Genomic DNA, 24,261 nt, shown 5'->3' on the forward strand with positions numbered 1-24,261 from the left:
TTTAAAAAGTGACCGCCAACTACTGGCCTGGCATGTATAATACAGCATTTGTACTTTGTAGTCATTTCAGCAGATCCATGTGAACGGGGATCGTTTTGACAATGTTGTCCACTCTACACTTAAAAACGCAAAGGAAAAACGTTTCCCTTTTTTTTGGTACATCGTTGTTTTCTAAGCATGCCCTTAAATTGTCCTTGCAAAAAAAAAAATATATATATATATATTTCTTTAAAAAAGTCGTACTGATCCCAACCTATTGCACATTTTCAGAATCAGAAAGCGCTTTATTGCCAAGTGTGCTTGTACACACAAGGAATTTACCTTGGGATGAAAGTTTCCAGTACAGACATACAAATATAACAAGACGCAACATTTAGGAATAACATAAAAGTATAAAGACAGGTTTAGTCAGAATAAACATTTACAGATGAGGAACATTTACAGTACCGTGAATAAATAGGACTAAATTAAGTTACAAGGATATTGCACCAAAAATTGGATTTTTGCACTTGAACGGCATTTAACTGTTCAAGTGGGAAATAGCCTGTGGGAAGAAACTGTTCCTAGATGTTCTTGTGCCTGGTGATCTGAGGCACCGTCCGGACAGCAACAGTTCAAATAGTTATTATCTTTGATGATTTTGCCTGCCCTTGTCCTCACTCTGGAAAAGAACAGGTCCTGGGTGGTAGGCAGGGGGACACCAATAATCCTCTCCGCTGTCCGGACTGTCCGTTCTAGTCTCCTGATGTCTGATTTGGTGGCTGAACCAAACAGTTATAGATTAACACAAGACAGACTCCATGACGGCTGAGTTGAACTATCAGCAGCTCGTGCGGCAGGTTAAACTTCAACAGCTGCTGAAGAAAGTACAACCTCTGCTGGGAGTCAATGGGATTGTCCCACTTCAGGTCCTGAGAGATGGTGGGGCCCAGGAACCTGAATGACTCCACTGCTTCCACAGAGCTGATAGTGAGAGTCCTGGATGTGAGTTTCCCCAGTCTCACGAGCGGCTGCTTATCTATCAGAAAGCTGGTGATCCACTGACCGATTGGGGTGGGCACGAAAAGCTGGAGCAGTTTGTATGATAGAAGATCTGGTCTGATGGTGTTGAAAGCTGAACTGAAGTCCACAAAAAAAGATCCTTGCATAAGTCCCAGTTCTGTCAAGATGTTGCAAGATATAATGCAGTCCCATGTTGACTGCATCATCCACAGACCTGTTTGCTCTGTAGGCAAACTGAAGAGGATCTAGTGATGTCCTTCAGCTTGGCCAACACCAGTCTCTCAAATGACTTCATGACCACAGATGTGAGAGCGACAGGTCTGTAGTCATTGAGTCCAGTGATTTTGGCTTTTTTGGGGGACCGGAATGATAGTGGAGTATTTGAAGCAGCAGTGATCTGTTGAAGATTTGCGTAAAAATTGGGACCATTTGGTCAGCGCAGACTTTTAAGCAGGTGAAACACTGTCTGGCCTGAAGCTTTCCTGGTCGTCTGTTTTTTTAAACGCTGTTCACGTCCTCCGCGTAGACCTTAAGCGCAGGTTGAATTGGAGGAGGTGTTGGTGTGTGAAGTGTAGATCAGAGCGGGTGTGGGGTGTGAGACTGGGCTTTTCGGCAATAAAACACGTTCAGATCCTCAGCCAGTTGTTGATTCTCTACAGATCGTGAGGGTGGTGTCTTGAACTTGATGTTCCTCAGACCTGACGCCGGGTCGTTGGCTAAGAACTGTTTTTTTTTCCAGCTTTTCAGAGTAGCTTCTTTTAGCCACTGATCTCATTTTCTGTGAAATATTGTATGAAATGTTTAAATTCAGTAAAGCAGTGGACACCTTATTTACTAAAGTCAAAATGAAGCGCTGTTCTCATTTAATTTAGTAATTTATGTATTTTAAGGTCATTCAGTAAGGAAATATTACTTATTTTTATCCACCAGAAAAAGCATTGGATTGTGTAAACTGATCATTATGTACTGAAATGTTAAAGGGATTTTGAGACGTCTACAGAGGTATTTTGAAATGTGCATTAATTATGACCGCCGCTAGCATAGCTAGCGAAAGCGGTCATATAGGGATTGTCAAAGTTTTTTTTTTTTTTTTTTTTCGTCACCTTACTGAATTTTTCGTCAACGATACCAGGGACACCGAAGCACCGGGGAACATGAAATTTGGTGGGCATGAAGCCCCACTAGACTTCTAAGGAAAAATTTCGTTTGGTCCCCGGGGGCCACTCCCCCCCCGCGCTGGGCCCCCCCAAACCCAAAAAAATGCAGTTTTTCCTAAATAACTACCTGAACCGTGGCACCGAGGATGAAGAAATTTTTATGGTATGTTGGTCTACTAGACTTTTACGGAAAAATTTCGTTTGGTCCCCGGGGGCCACTTCCCCCCCGCGCTGGGGCCCCCGTAAATTTTTCGTCAACGATACCAGGGACACCGAAACACCGGGGAACATGAAATTTGGTGGGCATGTAGCCCCACTAGACTTCTACGGAAAAATTTCGTTTGGTCCCCGGGGGCCACTCCCCCCCCGCGCTGGGCCCCCCCAAACCCAAAAAAATGCAGTTTTTCCTAAATAACTACCTGAACCGTGGCACCGAGGATGAAGAAATTTTTATGGTATGTTGGTCTACTAGACTTTTACGGAAAAATTTCGTTTGGTCCCCGGGGGCCACTTCCCCCCCCTGCGCTGGGGCCCCCGTAAATTTTTCGTCAACGATACCAGGGACACCGAAATACCGGGGAACATGAAATTTGGTGGGCATGTAGCCCCACTAGACTTCTACGGAAAAATTTCGTTTGGTCACCGGGGGCCACTCCCCCCCCCCCCCCCCGCACTGGGCCCCCCAAACCCAAAAAAATGCAGTTTTTCCTAAATAACTACCTGAACCGTGGCACCGAGGATGAAGAAATTTTTATGGTATGTTGCTCTTAAGGGCCCACATCAACCTAGCCCATAATCACTCATTTGTGATTTGCGCCCCTCCCATAAAAAATGAAAATGCAATATTATTCTGCTTTAATCGCCCCTATCTTCAGTGGAGATGTTCAGAACTGCACCATATTTCATGTGTATGATTAACTTGACATCCTCTGGGGGTATCCTCTGCTAAGTTTTGTAGAATTTCATCCATGGGGGGGTATAAAATAAATTCATTTATGTGCACATTTAGTGACTGTACACTCATCGGCCTGTAGATGGTGCTGTTGAGCAAAGGGTTGCTGGTTTAGGATGATACTGTCACACACACACATGCAGGAATACAAACAAACGCAAGCATGCACACACACTGACATCCACACGCACAGACACACCCATACACACACATACAAATCCACATGCACAGACACACACACAAACACACACGCGCACACATACATACATACACGCACAGACACACACACACACAGACAGACACACACATACACAAACACACACACACACATACACACACACACAGACAGACATGCACATACTATTACTTTTTTTAGGTATATACATAAACACGCAATACAGCCAAATTACTCCACGTCATTTATTTTTGTGGAAAGCCAGTGCAGGCCTGAGCGGCGGTCATATTTTGTACCGCCATGCGGTACATCTAGTTAAGTAAATCAGGTCAAATGTCATGATGACTTTAAATTGTATAACGTATATAACCGCCCCCAGCTTTCTGGATAACATATCAATCCCATATTGGTCGACCACTCGTTCAGATGTTTCAAAATTAACACTTATTTTCTTGAGCTGCAGTAGCCCTGTCATCACAGATAAAACGATGAGGTCACTCCACAGCCGCTCAAGCGAACTTGTCACTTCATTTCTCTCTAATCATCTCCCTCTTTTCAACCGATTTCGTTTCCCCAGTTTTTTTTAGCACGTTTCCGCTTCTTCTATGACTCCATTTTCCGCCCTGGTTCTTTTCTTCTCTTTCTCCGCCTCTGTCCCTCACCTCTTCTTGCTTGTGTGTTCTTCCATCAGTCTTCACCCTTCACCTCCGTAACCATGGTGGCAGATCCAGAGATGTGTGAATAAAAAAAGAGGGTGCTCTGCTCAATGCCACAGGCGGTGTCGCTGCACGGAAGGAACGAGGACAGCTTTGCAAAGCCCATTTTCGGCTAGTCACGTTTATGTTCAAATAATGCTATGATTTGTTTCTGGAAGTTTATGAGGGTTGATTCCCAGGAAACATGAATGCTCTGTACCTTGAATGCACCGAATGCATCTCCAGATTTTGATTAAACCTGTCTGGTTTACAGTTACAGCTAGTACTGAAGGCTAAATGTACGGTACGTTCTTCAATGTCTTCTGAATTTCAAATTGATTGCTTTGCGTTACTCCCTGTGGAACTGCAAAAAGCCCAATTGTAAAGACTTTGAATTAAAACAACAAACATTGACAGCCTGTGTGTGATATACAGATGGCTCAATCTCTTGGGCTGCCAGAAACAGTTGGCGCCTTTGCGTTCTCAATCGAATATAAAGGATACTTCCCTTGTATTCCAAGCACCATCGTTTCAGTTCGATACGTGCTTGATGGAGGCATTTAAGCATTTCATGTTTGTGCACCCGCACTATCTCTGAGGATGTTTCCATGGTAACAGGTCTCATGGTTCTGCATGAAGAGTAGCTGAAGAGGAGGGGCTGTTTTGTGCTTTAAAGATTGAATGTTAAAGCAAGGTCTCTGGCAAATCTAATGGCGGAGACTCCATTACCGGGAGAATTACTGTCTGAGACGGTAGCCGCCCTCTCTAGACACACAGAGCTGCGACTGTATTTGTTACGCAAAATTAATTACCCCCTAATCAGCATTTCTTGTGTTGAGCTCCATGTGCATGACCTTAAATATGCATCCTTGAGGGTCATCGAGTTCACATTCGAGTCTGTACTCTGGATGGTCTTGATCTCAGCTCCATTCTGAGAGACTTGAGCGGGTTTATTCGCTGAATCAGAGAAGCAAGCGTAAATCTTTATCCTTTCAGATTGAAAGGAGCAAAAGTGGGACTGTGCCACCAGGCTGCCAACAACCTCTTAATTAGGCACCTTCTGTGTTTGCACCATGGGCATTTGGCATCCTGCTAAATCTGTGGAGCTTTTTGCATGTTCTGGGATTCCAGATTCTATATGGCTGTGCGCATGACTACGTTTTGTAGATTTGTTTACTTTTATTTTTAAGGGGTCAATTGTAATGCCTTATGGTTCAATCTTTGCAGACTTGAACCAGCAACCTTACAGTTAGCAGCCATAGGCTGTAACTATTACACTCCACCAACCATCATTGTCTAGTAGTTTAATAGAGCAATTAGGGAACCAATTATTGCTTGCATGAAAGTGTGCTAATTAGTTGTTTTATTCGTCTTACTAAACATCAGATTCTACAGCCTAAGACACTCTTAGCCACTAGCTCTAGAGCATTCGTGGGATTTCTTAATGCTACTCAACAAACTTGACGATCATTGGAAAATGTTGGAGTTTAAGGTAAATTTGTTAAAGTAACCAATTTGGTAATGTTGGTTGAATGGCTATACATATCTGGCCATGTGATATAGTCCCATTTAACAATGTTAGCAGCCTTTTTAAGACAAGTAAAAGCTTTTAAAAAATTACACGTGGGGTATTACCAATGTATTTTAGGTTGTAGAATAAAACGAAAATATCTTGAGTTTGTGTTTACCTCAGACTTTATTTTAACCAAAAACTAATAATAAAAAAAACCATTGGAAAGGTTGAACTAGAACAGGACTGTCCAAACCTGCTTCTGGAGGGCCACTGTTCTGCAGAGTTTAGCTCCATCCCCAATTAAACACACCTGAACCAGCTAATCAAGGTCTGACTAAACATGCTAGAAACTTCCAGACAGGTGTGTTGAGGCAAGTGGGAGCTAAACCAGAGATGGTCTTATTATAGGGAGATACATAATGGATAACTTGGGCCCCGTTTACACGATGGGAAAACGCAGATATTTCCCTGCGTTTTGGCCTGTCATCTACACGAAAACGCCGTTTTTATCCCAGAAAACGATTATTTCTAAAAACTCCGGCCAAAGTGGAGATTTCTGAAAACGCCGGTTATGTGTTGCCGTGTCAACTGGGAGAAACGGGGTTTTAGGTTCTCAAACGTCACATTATGCGCCAGAAAATGCTTACGTCATGTGAGCGCCCTATGTTTAGAGTTTGTTTTGCTGTTAAAATGATACTCATTTTTACTTTTGTGCAAACGCTTTTGGCCTGTTTGCATTTGCTTCGCTGTCTGTCCACACGAACGAACCTCGCGCCATGTCTGTTGTTTTGAAAGGAACAGGAAGTCGCTCGTGCTATTCGTTGTTATCGATTTTGAGGATTCTGATTGGCTTGCATGGCTTTATCCTTCTCCCTACACTGCCGCCCATTGTATTTATGCGGGTTGATGTAAACGACAACTTTTTTTGAAAACGATGTTGTGTGCACGATGTTATTTTTGAAAACGGAGGGGGAGAAATATTCGTTTCTCTAAATACCCGGCTATGTGTAAATGTGGCCTTGGATGACTTGTGCCTTGATAACAAATCACGTTACAGCCGCGTTGTCATTGAATTGCGTTCAGTTGTGCGACGTCAATCACTGTTTGTGGATTCTATAGAAATGAATGAGACGTGCCGTAAACTGAATCATACCTGTTGCACAATTATCTGTGACTTTTTTTATAAAACAGCATTTATTTCCCTGGGGTAAAGGTAAACTCTAATGTTTTAGAGCAAACATGTAGAAGATTAGCCGATGGGTTGTCTATTCATTTAATAACAAGCCATTTCCTTACAAAAGCGGTTTATCCAGCGTGTGAAGACCCTACTCCATTGACAAAAAATAAATAAAAAACAGTTCTTGTCTCCTTCCCTGCTTATACCGCAGTGTTAGCAGGCATTACGTTTTTTTTCGACACTTGACTTCAAGGGGCTTTGGCTAAACTCTGCAGGACAGTGGCCCTCCAGGAGCAGGTTTGGGCTACATCCGAAAGCTTAAGCAGCTGGCTTGTTGCCTCGCTGCCCTATCAGGCAATGACAGCACAGGCAGCATTTGCGCAAAAGGTATGAAAGGTACCTCATGAAACCTTTTTCAGACTGGCTTCTGGAGAAGCGCAACGGTTAAGTGATCTACAACAAAATAGAGTGAGCTTTGGTGATAACTAAGCAAATATTTAATTCCTATAATAATAATTTCTCACTAGAAATAAGAAACTGACCAACAACCGCAACTTTCAGACGCCATCTTGATTAACTGTCACAGAATGAAACGAAATGAAATGAAAAGATTTTGGGACATTATAGGAAGCGATACATCTATGCTGCCTTCAAAAATCGATCAGATGAAGGTATCTCAGGAGACAGGAAGTGAAGCTAACTTTGGATTTGGACGTGCCTTGATGCCTTCCTACCTTGGAATGCATCCTCCAAAGGCGTCATTTTTCAGCTTTTGGACGTAGTCTTAGATACCCCTGATATAGTATGCCTAGTAAGACCTTGATTAGCTAACTCTGCTCAGAGTTTTAGGACTACTACCACCTTTTTTTCCTTTTTCTTTTTTTGCAATAATAACGTCTCATGCACAAAACAAGTGATTTCTGTCCCTCCTTTCCTTCCAAAGCCATGTATCTCAGTCACATGCCAGATGAAACAATACAGTTACAATACAGAACCCTTAGTTTTGCTTATAATTCCAATGGTTTAAAACACCAGACATTGATAAGCTTGTGATGGTCTGTTTTTGTTTATGACTCATTGTACTGTTGTTTAGTTTTCCAACTCAACACCTTAGTCATGCTCTGTGAACACGTCAAGCTCCTCCCAGAAAAACGAATTTCTTTCATTTTTGATGGGTTAGAGCGAGAACATGACACCCTCTCAGCTAAAGAAGATTGTGGGGCTGTGTAATGTTTTCCTGGAGAGGTTCCTTTGCCCTGAAGTTCTGTGCTTTGACGCATTATTAGCACAGGTGTGACCTCCAGCCTGCCTGCAGAAAAGTTGGATCCAATGCCAAGCTTCCAGCAGGAGCTTGAACACATGTGTAAAGGTAAGTGTGATGTCTTTCGTTTTAGCGTGGCCTGTTAATTCACCATGTTTCTAATTGCCTCATTTGTTTTGAACTACCCTGTTGCTATCAGTTGCATTGGTGTGAATCTGTTTTTGGTTATTTCTCAAGACTCTTGCATGTTGGAAAATCAGGAAAACAAAGTGATAGACTTTATTCCACACATCTGGAGCTCTAAAGGTCAACCGTATTCCTTAGTAAAATACACTGTATACTTATCCAGATACCACACTGTTCTCAGATTGCATTTCCATAAATTTCATAGGGACCTGGAGCTGGGAACCAGCTGTTGGCATGTCTGGAGGCCACTAAACCAGTAGTCTTTCAATATTTATTACAATTACCCTGTGCTCCTTTCACGTGGGTTTCTTGTGGATGTGACAGGTTGTTGATTGGTGAGCTCCGGTGTGGGTGTTGGAGGAACTCATTAAAAATGGAAGCTGTGAAAGTAGGCCAGCGGTTCACTGGTGTGGAGGCAAGGGGTAAAGGGGAAGGAAAGCAGTTCCCAGTTCTCCATCGCATATCCCATGTCATTGTCTTCTCTTGGTCCATTCTCTGCATGAAGAGGTTAGTTCCTCCATTTTCCCAATTACAGCTAATCTAGTAAAACTACATCTCAAACAAACAACTTGCACTGTTGAGAGTGAGAAATAAAGCCTACTTGATTGAGTGCTTTGAGAAAACAGGAGAATAGTCACTGCATTATTTATCACTGCTCTAAGTTATCCAAATATTGAAGCCAGTTTTTTCTGTTTTTGAAGCTGAGGAATTAACTTTAGTTCAGGGTCTGCCAAAGGTCAAAATTCCATCAAGAACAAGGTCTGTTTACCATTTCTGTTTAATAAACTGTTTTTCTTGGTTCAATACAGCATGTATGAAATGCTGGTCACTGTGATTTTGCCAAGTAAGACATTCCTGTCCAAAATTTTAATCCTATCCCTACCCCCAAACCTCACCCTACCTATAACTTCTCCCTAAAATCAGAGGGAAATGATAGGTGAATAACACTGATTTGACTTGTCCCTCAAATCTGATTGGAAAGTTATTCCAGGATCAACAAAGATCAACTTGGTGAAATCAAATTCACCATGAAATGCTGTCGATGAAAAATGACTTTGACTTCGACAAAATTGCTAAAATACACACTTACTGTAACATCCATAACACTAGTGTACATGTGAACATGAGACATGAGAACATGAACATAGCAATACCAACGTAATGGGTTTGATTCATTATTAAACTGATGAAAAATGTATAGCATGAATGCAAAGTAACTCTTGAGAGTGTACATCAATGTAAATGTATGGGCCTGTTTCCCCCGAAATGCGCTTTTGCATTTAAAAATGAAAAAAAAAAAAAAACGTTTTAACTTGAGTGTAGAACACTGTGTCATGTGCAAGGTGTTGAAAAAGACGCAAGATGCGATCACAGCATTTAAAGACATCAATTTAGGGCATATTCACTATAGAAAAACAATGGGAAAGTAATGCAGTGTAATACAAAAAAAATACGTATTCTTTGCAAATGGCTCCTAGGAATTGTTCTAGTTCACATGGAATTGCCAGCAGACCAGAGAGAACATGTGTGTTGATTTCTTTGCAAGAAATATTCCAGCAGATTCTGCATGATTAAGACATGGCGGGAAGGCAGTAGATTAAAAAAAGTACACTTGATGCCTTGTCCCTTGTCCCTGATGGAGGACTAATGGATTTGCCTCTGTAAAAATAAATATGAATAAGCCAGAGTTTAAGACTTAAGTGCTTTTCTGTGGACTTGTCATCTTATTCTTCTGTCTAATGCCATTTTATATTATATCTCAATAGCTCATTATTACAACAATGTAAACACTGGGAAACATGCTTAAAGCTCTGAACTGCCATTTTGATTTACATTTGTTTCCTGGTGGATTAAGGAAGTGCTGTTAGCAAGGTTTTGTTATTGATTTATACTTCCTAATTGGAAAAGAAAGCTGGCCACTATTGCCATTGCAGACCAAAGCATGTGCACATGTGAAGTGAACTTATTTGACCGCCCTCAGTCTCTGACTATTATAACCTGCATATAGCAAGGCTGAATGCCCTTTAGCCAAACAAAGAGTGACAAACATGCCATTGTTCTATGATTGTCTCATTATCTTCGTTCCCTTTGTTTCCAATTATCTGAACTCTTCATTAAAAGCTTTAGTGCATTACATAACAATGGACTTCATTGTTTTCATAGTCATTCTGTGACTTAGTGAGAGTTAATATAGGCATCTGTTTATGTAGCTGGCAATCAGACTGCACCGCGCAGGACGAAAAGATCTGTTTAGTTTGTTTTGTGGTATTTGTATATGGAAAAATGACTGTGTATTTTTTGGTTTAATGTACATATGGCTGGTGCTGTTGGCATTTTGCAGCAATTACACCTCGTTTTGCTCTTCCCGTATTCCTCCTCAACATTTTGCCAGAACGCAGCACTGCTTAACAGTAGCGCTGTTGAAATTGGACTGCAATATTCTTACAGTCCAATATTGAGATTCCACTCTCCAATGTTCTGCCAAGTGTCTATTCAGTAAATGGTCTGTGTACCATGTGCCACGAGTAGCTTGCAGTGTATACCGTGTTCTATTCCTACTCAAGTGTCGTATTTGTTCTATAGTCTGCGGTAGGAGCATCATAACCGTCTCTTTCTCTCGCTGTCTCTCTTATATTTGATGTCCATTCCGGTTGTCACCTCTTTGTATCTTTGGTTTGATGCCACAGCTAAAGCACACTTGGCCTGCCTGTATCAGCCCGTTCTCTTTGCCATGGAGTCTGACATCTGGATCTGACAGGTTTCTGATTGGTTGTTATGATTCATATGAACCATATGTTGTCCTTGCTGATCTGTCATCATTTGTTCTCTTCAAGCTAGTCCCAGAAGGAATTTGTTTCTTGACTGAAGAATTAGACCACCACAAAATGTCCAATTATTTTAATTTGTCATCAATAGCATCTGTTGCTAATAAAATGTGATATATGATGTTTTCACTTAGTGTAAATAGAATCTATTTGCTATATCAATATAGGTTCAAGTGGTCTAGCAATGCATTAAAAAGAAAACTATATATATAAATATAGTATATATTATTTTTAATGTAATTTATTTATTTAAAACATTTACATATAAATATACATATACACTACCGTTCAAAAGATTGCAGTCAATAATTTTTTTTTTTTTTTAAAGAAATTCATACTCTTTTCAACAAAGACACATTAAATTAATCAAAAGTCACAGCAAAGACATTTATAATGTTGCAAAAGATTTCTACTTCAAATAAATTCTGTTCCTTTGAAATTCATTAAAAAATCCTGAAGACAGTTATTTTATATTGTAATAATACTTTACAATATTACTGTTTTACTCTATTTTTGATCAAATTAATGTAGCCTTGATGAGCATAAAGAGACTTTACTTTCAAAAACAGTAAACAAAAATCTTACTGACCCCCAAAATATATATAATGCTCCCTGGAAATTTAACTCTTGACCTTGGCATTGCTAATGCTGTGCAGGGCCACTTGAACCAAAGGAACACCCTATGTTCATATTGTTTCCATTTTTCTGCTCAGCATAATGGAACGAGGGGATATCATTGATCATCATGCTAATCCACAGTGCTGTGATTGGAGCCAGCGATCATGTTCCTGTAATCTGTTGATATGGCATTAATGTGTCACCTCTCGCACAAGTCAACATGAGTGTGTATGAGATAAAAACACTGTCCGCTGTATAGCAATGGAGCACAGCTGAGCTGAGAGGGAGCACAGACGGGGGGATGGGCCACTGCTAATGGTGGGGAGGGGGGCTGCAGAAACAGTTTAGTTCTGCTCTGGTTGGCAGCACATAAGCCTGTATGATCCAAGCTCCAGCCTGTCCAGAGCCAGGAATAGCAGCAGTGCGCTAATGGCACTTGAATAAAGGGAAATGAAAGCGCTGAAGTAGGTATAGGAGAAACAGGAGGAGGGTCTTAGCTCTGGCCTCATGCGGGAACTGGATTAAAATATATCTTGCATATATACTGCGTCTTAGTAGTGTGTGAGTTTATATGTGAATATAAATCTGAGAGAAAGACATAAGGAGAGAGTTTTTACCTGGCAATGAAAAAGGACTTCTGAACCAAGTAGTTTGTTTTCATACCTCGTGCATCTGATAATTCTAATTCTTAATACTGGAGATAATATGAATTAGTTTCATAATTTTTTTTTTTTTAACCAAATCGTCATTGCCACCATGCCAATGTGTTGTGGGTGGTTGCCAAGATATTGCTATGCCGTTGCTAAAGGGTTCTGAATGGTTGCCAGGACATTGTCGGGTTGTTATTAGATTGTGGCTCTTAGGAAGTTGCTATGGGGTTTCTGGGTGCATCTGGGCGGTTACCAGAGTGTTGCTACCAGGGTTGATTAGGTTTTCTAAGTGACTTTTTAAAAAAAATATGGAAGTAGTGTCCATGTTGTCACATGTAGGTTTCTGAAGAGCATTTTTGAAGCCAAAAGTTGGCAGAGCCGGCCGTCGCCATCTTGGCAGCATGTCACACACAGCCTGTTACTCCAGATCAAGCGTTCCGCACAAGCCCTGAAAAGTGAAGCCAAAACGTCTTGATCGCCCCCCTGTGACTGGTCCTAGTATAGGTCATAAACCCCGCCTCCCCGTTTTATTTAACGGGACAAACAATTTAATTACACTTCAGATATCTTTTTTCCGAAGGTGGTTTCTGTCATTTACTGTAGTTTTTATAACGCTGATGTAAATTCAAGTGTTTGTTTTTAAAATAAGTTTGTTTTTAGTTAGTTATTTGATGCTATAAAAAACAGTGGTGTGACGTCATGATTGACAGCTGTGATTGACAGGTTCTCTGAGCGAAGTAGTCACTGAAGCTCCAAAAGACTTTTTTTCGGGATCTTCGGAGCACTGAGGAGATTGGAGCTTTAAATTTAATATCTAAATTTCTATAATTAATTATTTCACACCGAGAGTGAGGGCGGGGCCTTGATTTCGCGGCTTTACTTCCTGCTCACTACTGCGAAGGTCTGGTCCCGAAATCGCTACTGCGCAGACTCAAGTTCCAAGATGTCAGCGCCGTATCGGGACACTGGCGGCTTCACTTCTCACCAATGGAAGAGAGCGAAGGGGCGTCGTCCATGTCTATGCTCCAGATAAACGAAAATGGACAAAAAGGCGGGATTAGCTGAGGTGACGTGACGGCTAACAGACAGCAGACAAACGGCTAGTAGAGACAGCAGCAGCAATCCACCTGTCACTCAAGTGGCCACACCCTTAATTATTCAGAACTTTAAGGCTTAATATAATTTAAACAGATGAGTTATAAAAAAAATCACCCCCCTCACAGTTGTCATGAAAGGCAAAATTAGCTATATAGACCAAAACCACTTTTTGCACCAGGCTGTAAACACATTTTTTTTCTGCTGTAAAGTTGGCCATTTTACCATGGGGGGGTATATGGGATTGACTCTCTTTTGCAGCCTGTCTCTAGTGGCCTGTCGGTGAATTGCAGTTTAAGTCACTTCAGTGTTGGTTTCAAGAGAGAGACAGGAAGGTTGCCACTTGGCAAAAACATTTTGATCGCCCCCTTGTGGCTGGTTGCAGTATAGGTCATACACCTGCCCTCTCCATGTAATTGGTATGCGACATGAGTCAATCTAAAAAATCCAATTACACTTCAAATACATTTTTTTTTCAAAAGATGGTTTCTGCCATTTTGGATAGTTTTTATCACACTGATGTATATTTAAGTGTTCGTTTTTCAAATAAGTTTGGTTTTAGTTAGTTATTTGATGCCATAAAATTGCAATTGAGGGAGTATGGGCGGGACCTTGATACCGCATGCGGCTCTACCTCACGATCACTACTGCACAGACTCGAGCTCCACATGACGTAATCGCCGCAAGATGCCAACAGCCATTTCTGGGACATTTTGGCTTCATTTTAAAAGAAAGTGGAGAAACGCTGTCCATATTTTTTTTTACAGTCTATAGGCAATATCCATTAGTTCATGGAGCTGACAAAAGAAGTTCTTTTTTTTTTTTTTGGCCTTTTTTTTCATAGGCCTTTTTTTTGTCAGCAAAATAGGAAGCTTGGATCAAGAGGTGAAAGATTTATCAAGATGATTTTTGGATCCCTCAGTTCTTGAGACAAAAATTGTTTTTGTTATTTTTGGGATTAAATATGTTCCATGTCTTGTTCCATTTGAATTAAACCAACGGGGCTATGGCTATCAAAACAATATCATGTTGAAGAGATGAGAGGATTATGATGGATCTTTAACCTCATTTTTTTTTTTTTTTGGCTGCCCATAATGTTATTGTGACATTATTTTTGTAGGTAATCTGTAGATGTTTGGGCTTTACACACTTGGAATTAATACAACTTGTTTTGATAACTGCTTGTCCATCTGTGGATATTTTGCATTGAAATCAACTCTTATTGTTGACAAAAGAAAGTCTGTCTCTGAAATATCTACTGAAACAACGTGTGAAAGCTTCTGTGACTGTACACAGTGCGAAAATATTTAATGCATGCATTTATGATTGGTTGTCTGTTGCTAAACAATTCACTAACACATTGTTTCAAAGTACACCTTTGGTACCACAATTCAGGCAATCATAACACAGGTTTAAAAGGCCTTTACCTGGGGTTAAAAAAGACAAAGGTATACTAAAAGTGTAAAAAAGATCCTGATTATTATTTTTTGAGGACATTTGTTTGTTTGTGTAGTGGTTAGAGCTTTCAACAAATCCAAGGACAAAGTGAACCACCTGATCTATTTGCGTCTTGTTGTGTGGTTGTGTGTTTTCCCAGTGGGGTGTTTTAGCTTTAAAAGAAGAAAAGGCATAGAAGGTGTTGTGCCAGCAGTGCTTATCAAGGGACCTTGTTCTTTACTGCTTTTACACTTCACCCAATCAATAATGGATCATCAGTCACAAATAGGATGTTTTTTTCTCAAAACCGTATTTAAAGCAAAATAGTATTTGAAAAAGGTTTAACAGAAACATCTCACGTGTTCAGCTACATCAGTGCACTGCCCTTAACCTTTCACACAGATGGATAATCATCACTATTATACATTTTTAATAGGCATTCCCACTGTCTCTATTTTTAAACCTAACCTTATTAATAATACTCATTTCTCATGAGTGCATTCAAAGAAACCAATACAGTGTTCATCATAACCAGATAAATGTTTGTTCAGCAGGGAAAACAGGTGCAGTTTTATGACCATCTCTCAGGCAAGTGTCTTACTTTACTAATATGTATGTACACTCTCAGAAAAAAAGGTACAAAAGCTGTCACTGTGGCGGTACTTTTTCAAAAGGTACACCTTTGTACCTAAAAAGTGCATTTTAGTCCCTCAAAGGTACATATTGGTACCAAAAGTGTACATATTAGTACCTAAATGGTACATATTAGAACCCTTTTGAAGGGTACTTTTGTACCTTTTTTTCTGAGAGTGTACACTACTGTCCAAAAGTTTGGGGTCAGTTTTTTTTTTAAAGACACTCTGTGGTAAGAATCAAGTTTTTGATGTTGTTTAAGTCTATGTGGTGTTTTTAATATGCTTTAAGACAAACCGTGTGCAAATTCATAAGTTAACACCATTGCTGAGTATTTTCTCCTTAAAACTGCAGTGAACCAAAGACAGTCTCGAAAACACGGTTTGAAATCGCAGTTGTTCTCTACGTCACAAATGCTGTCGTGAGTGACCAATCACGTCAACGTGCGGGCGGGCTTTAGCATATCATTAACTATGCTCTGAAGCAGGCAAAGATCCTGGTATATTTTTCTGTTGATTATAAAAAATTGGGTACATTTAGAAATATAGCAGGTTAATTATGTATATGATGTATATTACAATGTTATGATGAACTATAGGCTATGCCTCTCTCCACTGACGTTCTAAGTCATTTAAAGCGTTTTTAAGCGTGTTCAAAGGATACTGATTTTCAGAAGGCAAACTGAGATGGCAAACGCTAACATGGTTTGTGTAACATTAGCAGCACATTATTAGCTGTTTGATAATGTAGTCAAGCAAAAGGCTAATCATATTAATTACCATTATGTGTCCGACATTGTAGAGAACAATAAATAGGCTAAAACGCAGTACCATTCTGAGACATCGATTTGTAGACGACCCTATAATTCACTCTTCCACTCATCCACTCATCTTCTTCTGAATCAGTTTCTGGTTCAAACATAAATGGCTAAATTTCTACTTGCCATTGTGTAGTGTTTACTACAGTAAAGTTGACAGAGTGGGACAGGTAGTCCGAGCTGGTGTAATGCGGGGTGGAGGCGGGGACTAATATGCATTTTCATGAATTGACCACAGGGGGACTTTAAGAAATTAACTTTTAAGAATGCATTAAATCAATTAAAAAAGGCATTAGAGACATTTATGCCTTGATAAGCATAAGAGACTTCTTTAAAAAAACATTACAAAATCTTACCGACTCCAAACTTTCGAACAGTTGTGTATTTTTGCTGCATTATATATTTTTCTTATTTTAATTAGCAGGCTTACTTATAATATAATAAATGTAAAATCTATTACATTTGAAATCTAAATATTCTATCCATCTTTTTCCTACGCCCTGTGACGCTTTGTACAAATTATGTGAGTAACTTCCGTTAAATTGTAAACAATCAGTGAAATGTTTGCTCTGAATGCAGAAATAAGCTTTATTTTCTTTTTTTACTGGTACAATGAAGTGACATTATTCTACTCACCCTTCAACCATTGAGCATTAAAAGGGAATTTAAACGTGTAAAAGCTTTAACAAATTACCACAACAGACCATGAATAATCCCAAAAAACTGCAGCAATATTACGGACGTGTTAAATATCACTGTACTAATATTATGTAATTGCGTAATTAATTAATTGAAAAATGTCCATTATCTTTAAGTTCTTTCTTTCATTTTGAAATATAACAAATACTGCATTTACCTGCTTTAGAAATGCTTTAGGAAACACTGCAAATAGGGATAAAAAGTGAAAAGGGGAGACAATTACATTTTAAAGTATCCGTGAAAACAAACCTGGAAATAGACGAGAGGATTTGGGGAGAAAAAGAGAGATTCTTAGTGCATTCCAGTGAATTATCAATGGGATATATCGTAAATTAAATCAGGAGGGCAGACCACAAATGCAAAGTATATGTTGTCATTTTTCATACTGTTATAGCGGAATACAAAGAGAGAGAAAAATAATCAGGAGGAAAATAATGCAGCAACTGAATATTGCCACAGATGTCTAAAAATAAAACATGTAGGGAATTTCTCAGCTCATTCAGTCAAACTGGCTGATAAGGATTATTTGTAGCGCCACCTTATTATTTGTTTCAGTCTTTTTGAGTGGAAGTTCCCAAACCGGAAGCACATCCCGTCATTCAAGATCAGGAAAAAGGTGGATAAATAGCCACTATTTACTGCTGAATGGAAAAGAGTAACCAGGACACCTTTTATGTTCTACAGAAGAAAGTTATATAGGTTTGAAATGACATGAAAGTGAGTAAATGATTGCAGAATTTAAAATTTTTGAATGACCTGTCCTTAAGCATATATGCGATCAAAGGGATTTTAAGATCTAAAGCATAAATTCTGTCATGTGCATCCAAACCTTTGACTGGTGGTGTCAAAAAGTTTTTCTCCCAGCACCTATAAGGGAAATGTATATGGTTGTATATTTGTATTATTGTAAGAGTGCTGGTTGGAGGCCGCACAGTACACCAGCTCTTCACTTCCACAGTCCCTTTGAAGCGGAGCCTGTTGGCACTTAACCCAAATCTTGCACTCGGAGAGCAGTGTGGGAACCAGTAGGGGGGGAGGAGGAGGCATAGAGACAGGGTTAATGAGTCTGTGGGAGAATATCAGTTCTATGGGATTTTCTTTTTTATGGTGTTGTATGTATACATATTTATTTATTTATTTATTTTCTATTTAGGGCCCGAGTACTGATGGTGTGAGGACCCTCTTGGATTTGCTCTGTTTATTCTATATTAGAATTGCAAAAACTCACTACAGTAATGCCGTACTAATATAACTGTTCAGTGACCAGAGGAAAATCCTATATCCTGTTTGAAATATGTATGTAGTATTACAGTATATGACCCCTGTAGGTTCAGAAAGTGCAAAAAAGAAAAAGCCACCCAGTGAAACTTTCCATTGATTTGAAAGTCTTTTCCTTTATGAATGATGTAACTGACCAAAAATTGCTATCTGAATATGTTGCCTGCTGAAATGAATTGCTTTCATGTCCCTTTTAGTACAGTGGGAAGAAACTTGCAGAAGAGCTTTTTTCATCATAAAAAACTTTAAGGCTTTTTTTTTCCTCAGCTTCATCAAACTTGTGATAGCCAAGTAGGTTTAGATGAAATTCACATTGTAAAGTGAAAGGCATTATGGTTCACAGTCAGCCGATTTATTAATTTTTTATGATGCTGTGAATTTTGTGATGTTCTTCCCTTTTTGCTGATAGCATTATTAGTTATTTTGCCCACCAGAAGAGAGAAATTTCAACCTTGGACAAAGTGAATGCTATTAACACACACACATAGAGGCATTGGTGAACCGCCTGTTGCTGGTCCCTTGTGTTTCTCAATGGTGCTGTGTGTAAGAATGCTGCCGACCCCCACCGACACCTCCAGCCCTCATGCATTCATCACCACAGCCGGAGGAGTGTATCTCATGCCTCCCGCCCCTCCTCTGCTTTATTGTTCCATTCTCCTCTCCTTAAACCATCAACCCGTAAACAATCTGGACCATATCACAGCCCTCAATAACACATGCATCTCCTCTGCCCTCTTATTCACTGTTTATAGATTTAAATTCATTATTGAAATCTGCAGGTTTCTGCATTTAAAAGGACACCCATGTCTAAAGCATTGGTCACATCTGTATTGGTCACACCATCTACATATTCTTATTTTAGGGAAGATGAGGTAAGATGCCCCCTTAAAATATATTAAAAGCATAGAAATGTATTTATTTAAACTGTTTTTTTTTTCATATTCAATTGCATAATAAAAAACATTATTATTATTATAATAATGTAATTTACAGAATGTGCAATTATATTTTCTTTTTTTTTCATATTCAACATGTATGCTTATATTTGAATATGGAAAAACTAAGCCACAAGCAGTAAAATCCACATTGTTTAAAATATTTTATTTATGCATTCATTTATTTATTTATGGCTTAGTCTTTAATATTTTAAACAGTTCAATAATAATAATAATAATTATATTATAATATGTAATTTACAAAAATACACAAAATTAACATTAATAAGTATCTGAAAACGAAAGACTAAGCCACAAGCATCAAAATCAGTTCCATCCACCGATCTATAACCATCAGTGTTTCCAGCTCTCCAAGATAAAAACCCATTGGATGAGCAAGGCAATAATCGAGCTTACAATGGAGGGCTGTTTTTGTGTCTGTCAGTAGTTGAACATTATTGAAAGGAGTAAGAACTTGGGGAGGGGTTGGGGAGAAGAGGGGGTGGGGAGACAGTGGGAGCCGAAATCATTTTCCCTCTCATACTGTGAGAACGCGTAGAATCGCATCTCTCCAAGTGGACGCGCGTCGGTTTGGTTTCCGAACCGATTGATTCGGCCAGCGTCCGTCCGTCCGTCCGTCCGTCCGGTTCTCAGCAAGATCACCGACTTGCATTTAGTCTGTGGCAATGGGACCATAAGGAAACAAATTCCATCGCATTGAGAAAAAAAATAGAAGTAAACAAATACGACCAGAGAAGACACCTCACAAAAGAAGTGGACATGGAGAAGCGCAGAGGAGATACGATATAACAGATCGGACGAAACACACCTAGGATTTACTTCTCGAATTGAACATATTTGGTTTCCAGGAGAGTATAGAATTTTTTTTCTGCTAGATTTCTTAGTTACACGCAAGCATGTACCGAAAGGAGATGAGGTTGTGTTCGAGATGCTGGAGCGTGCCGATGCTCTCTGTCCTCCTGGTTGTCTTCTTGACACCGCTGTTTGCACATGGTAAGATTTTTTGACATGCACATTAAATCAGCTGATAGTTAAGACTCAATAGCCTTCAAACACGAGGTGGCATGACAGAACAGCATCACAAAATGAGAATGTCGGTCAGTAGTGCAGCCGCTGCTGGGTTTTGCAGCGCGTAAATCATGACTGCGAGCCGGCTGCTGCTGATGTGCCTGGACCAGCGCCGTGGAAATGTAGGTTAAATGTCGAACTGGGATATTTGGGGGTTCGTCCAAAATGCACATCATTAATTAACCCACATTAAAAGGAAGGACACCACAGAAAACATCTGCAAGTGATTTGCAGACCATTGATCTTACATAATTGCTTATAATTGCTCATTTCTTTTTCCTCCTGGCCATATTATGCAGTGGTATTCGTAGTAGTAGTAGTAGTAGTGCAGAGTTACTGCGCTGTGATTACTCCACTGAGCAGCTGTTGTCACTATGGCAATGATGGAGGCGCACAAAGGCAGGATTAGAGCACCAAATAATTTATGCTCGGACAATCTCGCGCTGCAAATCACACTGTTTATCCGTGTAGTTTGATTTTACGCACAGAACAAGAATGTCTTTGTAGTTGTAATGGTCAGTCACTTGGGTTATTTAAGAGATTGTGTCGTTCAGCCAGAGAAGGATGAAGGACCAGCCCAATGGGAGCGACTTTTCGACCAGTGGTGTGTTTAAAATTCCGATAGATCACTGAGCGAGATGATCTCATTGACGCGGTCGGTGTTTATGTAAAAAAGCAGGTTTTTTCATTAAATAATATAAAGTCTAATGTATAGTTCTGCAATGGTGCTTAGAAGGTCCATTGTCCATCTAGTTGGATGCTCAGTTTCTGCATTTTGTCGCCCAGCAACAGGACAAAAAAAAAAAAAAGAAAAAAGGTTTCTTGGTGTTCTTGAATCTGTTAATAGAAATATGAATAATGAAGGACTTTATCTATAATATATGTTCTTTCTTTTAGCACATTTTTCTTGACGATGCCCCAAACTGCACTAGATCAGCTGTACACCTTTGTTAAAGCTATACTGTGATGGCGGTTAGTGTGGTCAGGTAAAAATGATGTCACTGGTGGCCATGCCCTTTGTTAGCTTCATGCATGGACTTGCTTTTGATTTTAGTCGTTGATTCACTTCCTCCCTTCCATGTGAACGAGGAATTTTTAGAAATTAAAAAGCAATTTTTGTATTCTTTGTTGCCTGCTAGAAAATCGAGTAGAAGAGGAGTGCCATTGGCCATCATAGACAGCCTTTTCCAATCCATTATGTCTTTATTGGTGCGGTGAAACCTTGCGGGAACATTTGATTTGTGTCAGTAACTGATTTGATAATGTATTCACTTTCAGTATGTGCTGAATCGCCTTTTTATTGTCACAAGAGCCCACTGGACACACTTGCCATCTTCTGTGCTGAGAGACTCCGCTGCTGCTAGGGGGAAAAAAGGTGTTGCCCGCCTCATCTTGACTTGATTTTAATATGATTTTTTCATACATTGACACATGCATGATTAATAGCAGTTTTATCTATATTTATGCCACCTGTTACTGTGCATCAGACCAAAGTCACGAACACTTAAGCAGGATTCTGATCTCAATACCCTTAAATGAGAAGGATATCAAGATACTTTGATATCCTCTGACACTGCCATCATATTTAGCAATCCCTACAAATGCAATCCACCATTCTGAATGTAGGCTACTATATTCCCAAAGGAGCCATGGCATGCAGTTTTAGTCATTTTCAATGCATGTCCAATCCAATCCTGAGTATTTCAAGGATTGCAGGTCTTTGTTCCAGGGATATGATGTCATGTACACAGCTACCTGGTACAGGTTGCAGTTTAGTACACTCTTAAAAAATGAAGGTCCTTTATTGGCATTGATGGTTCCATGAAGAATCCATGGAACCTTTCAAGGGTTCTTTATAGTGGAAAAAAGGGTTCTTTTAAGAACGGTTGAACCCAAAATGGTTCTTCTATGGAATCACTGTGGGGATAAAACCCGTTTGGAACCTTTATTTTTAAGAGTGTATTAAGTCTTATTTTGACATAAATGGGTGGATACATTTGTGCACATGAACTGGATGGATTTGTAAGCAAAAGGGCTGTGTCTTTTCTCCTGGATCTGTTGCAATGGACTCGAAAACAACAGCTCACACATTTTAGATGGTTTTAGGGGAGGTTAATCAGATTTGCATTCATTCATAATCATTTGCTGCCCAACAAAGTCAGTGCAGTCGGTTTTCAGAGTAAGGATTGATTTGTTTTAGCAATCTCTCCACCTCCTTCTGTTGAAGGCATTCATTTAGGTCTTCAATGCCTTGATTTTTTTTTTATAATTACTTTAAAGCAACCAGGAGTGAATGATAAAGAAGTGCTGTCAATGTGGACTGCTGCCATTTTGTGTTTCATCAGAAACTGATCACCCCACCTCTAATGCATCTACCATGTGAATTCATACATGTAATGGAAACAGATCATTAGCTTATTTAATTAGCTTATCAAAGTAGAAAAATGACAGAGAAGATATAAAAAATCACTAGTAGTCAAAATAAAAAAAATTGAGTAGTCTAAATTAAGACTTAGCACATATTTGTTTTTCTAGGTGTTTCTTTTACTTGAAATTGTTGATGTGGACTTAAAAATTTGTGATGATGGTTTTTCACACAGCACATTCGAGCTCCGCCGTTGCACACTCTGCACAGCGAGGGCAAGCTGGTTCCCATGGCAACACATCCCTCCTCCATCCAACCACCTGTTGAGTACAGAAATGGAAAGATGTATGCATTGGGAGGTGGAGAGACGTCCAGTGGTAGCTGTCTGATTATGTCTCAAGGTCAAAAGATCTGACTGTTAATACCTGTGTAATTAGTAAAGTTAAAATATTCCATGGAGGGATGGAATCAAAATTCTCCTATTTTTTGCATAGGATACTAAGGCGTTTCACAAAAGCCTATTGGATGGAGGCGGTTTTGTGTTAACAACACAGAGTTAAATGTTTTCCCTCCACGTTTTCGACTCCATTTCATCAATTTACTCTGCATACTTCTTTATATATATTTCACATATGTACTTAATTCTTTTTAGTCTTTGTAAAGTTTTGGAGGCATACAGTGATTAAGGCTTCATTCTGTGATTGATCGTCAGATAATCAATCACCTTTGACAACAGCTCCTGGACGTACTGCGGTACATAGAGGTTAAGGCCAGTGTTCGTCATTAACATTCCATGTCTCTATTGTCACAGATCAGTCACACTGATGTTTTATTTACAAATTCATTAGCTTGGTCTGCTGTTTTAGGGGCCGTTTACAGGACAAACCGTGTTTTGTTGGAATGAAAACGCTAACTTTTGAAAACGGGTTTGAAAGTACAAGTATTTGAACATGATTATGATCACGATAACGCTATCATCTCCATATAAACTTCAAAAACACGAATTTGTGAAAATGGTGATGTAATGTGCATGCGTATTACTTGTTTAGTCTATAGGCGTGTAGTTTCTTTAAAAAGTGACATTGTATAAAACAGCGTTTTTAGGCATTTTCGCAGATCTGTGTGAACAGGAATCGTTTTGACAACGTCTGTATGCAAAACTGTTAACTGTTCAAAACGCAAAGGAAAAACTTTCCATTTTTTCAACTTTACCAGCAAATCTGGTAGGCTAAATCATGTTAGTAACATTAAATCATGCTAGCAATGTGTTAAATAATCTTAGCAACATGGTAAATTATCAACATGCTAACAATGTGTTAAATCTCACTAGCAATATATTAAATCATGTTAGCAACCTGGTAAATGTGTTAAATCATGTTAGCAACATGCTAATTCATGCTTGCAACATGTTAGCAATGTGTTAAATTTTGTTAGCATTATGTTAAATAATGTTATCAACATGTTAATCATGCTAGCAACATGTTAAATCATGCTATCAATGTGTTAAATCATGTTAGCAACATCTTGGCAATGTGTTAAATCATGATAGCAATGTGTTAAATCATGATAGCTACCTGGTAAATCATGCTAGCAATATGCTTAATAATGTTAGCAACATGCTAAATCATGTTAGCCACATGTTAAATCATGTTGGCAAAATGTTAAATCATTCTAGCAACACGTTAAATCATGCTAGCAACAC

General features: G+C 39.3%; 1 protein-coding gene across 6 annotated transcripts in view; it reads left to right on the plus strand.

Annotated features, from left to right (window-relative positions):
• Positions 1-7,861: 7,861 nt before the first annotated feature.
• The window catches only part of cspg5a (chondroitin sulfate proteoglycan 5a), a 41,369-nt gene continuing 24,969 nt past the window's right edge, over positions 7,862-24,261 (plus strand). For 5 of the 6 annotated variants that reach the window (XM_081389596.1, XM_081389598.1, XM_081389597.1 and 2 more), the window contains exon 1: positions 19,654-20,119. In XM_081389596.1, coding sequence (XP_081245722.1) covers positions 20,023-20,119 — 97 coding nt within the window. In that variant the 5' untranslated portion in view covers positions 19,654-20,022. Of the gene's footprint in view, positions 8,041-19,653; positions 20,120-24,261 lie in introns of those variants that run through there. The other variant, XM_081389599.1, reaches the window with a different exon arrangement.

This window comes from Scardinius erythrophthalmus (assembly GCF_964197995.2).
Source record: "Scardinius erythrophthalmus genome assembly, chromosome: 16".
In the NCBI taxonomy this organism is placed as follows: domain Eukaryota; kingdom Metazoa; phylum Chordata; class Actinopteri; order Cypriniformes; family Leuciscidae; genus Scardinius; species Scardinius erythrophthalmus.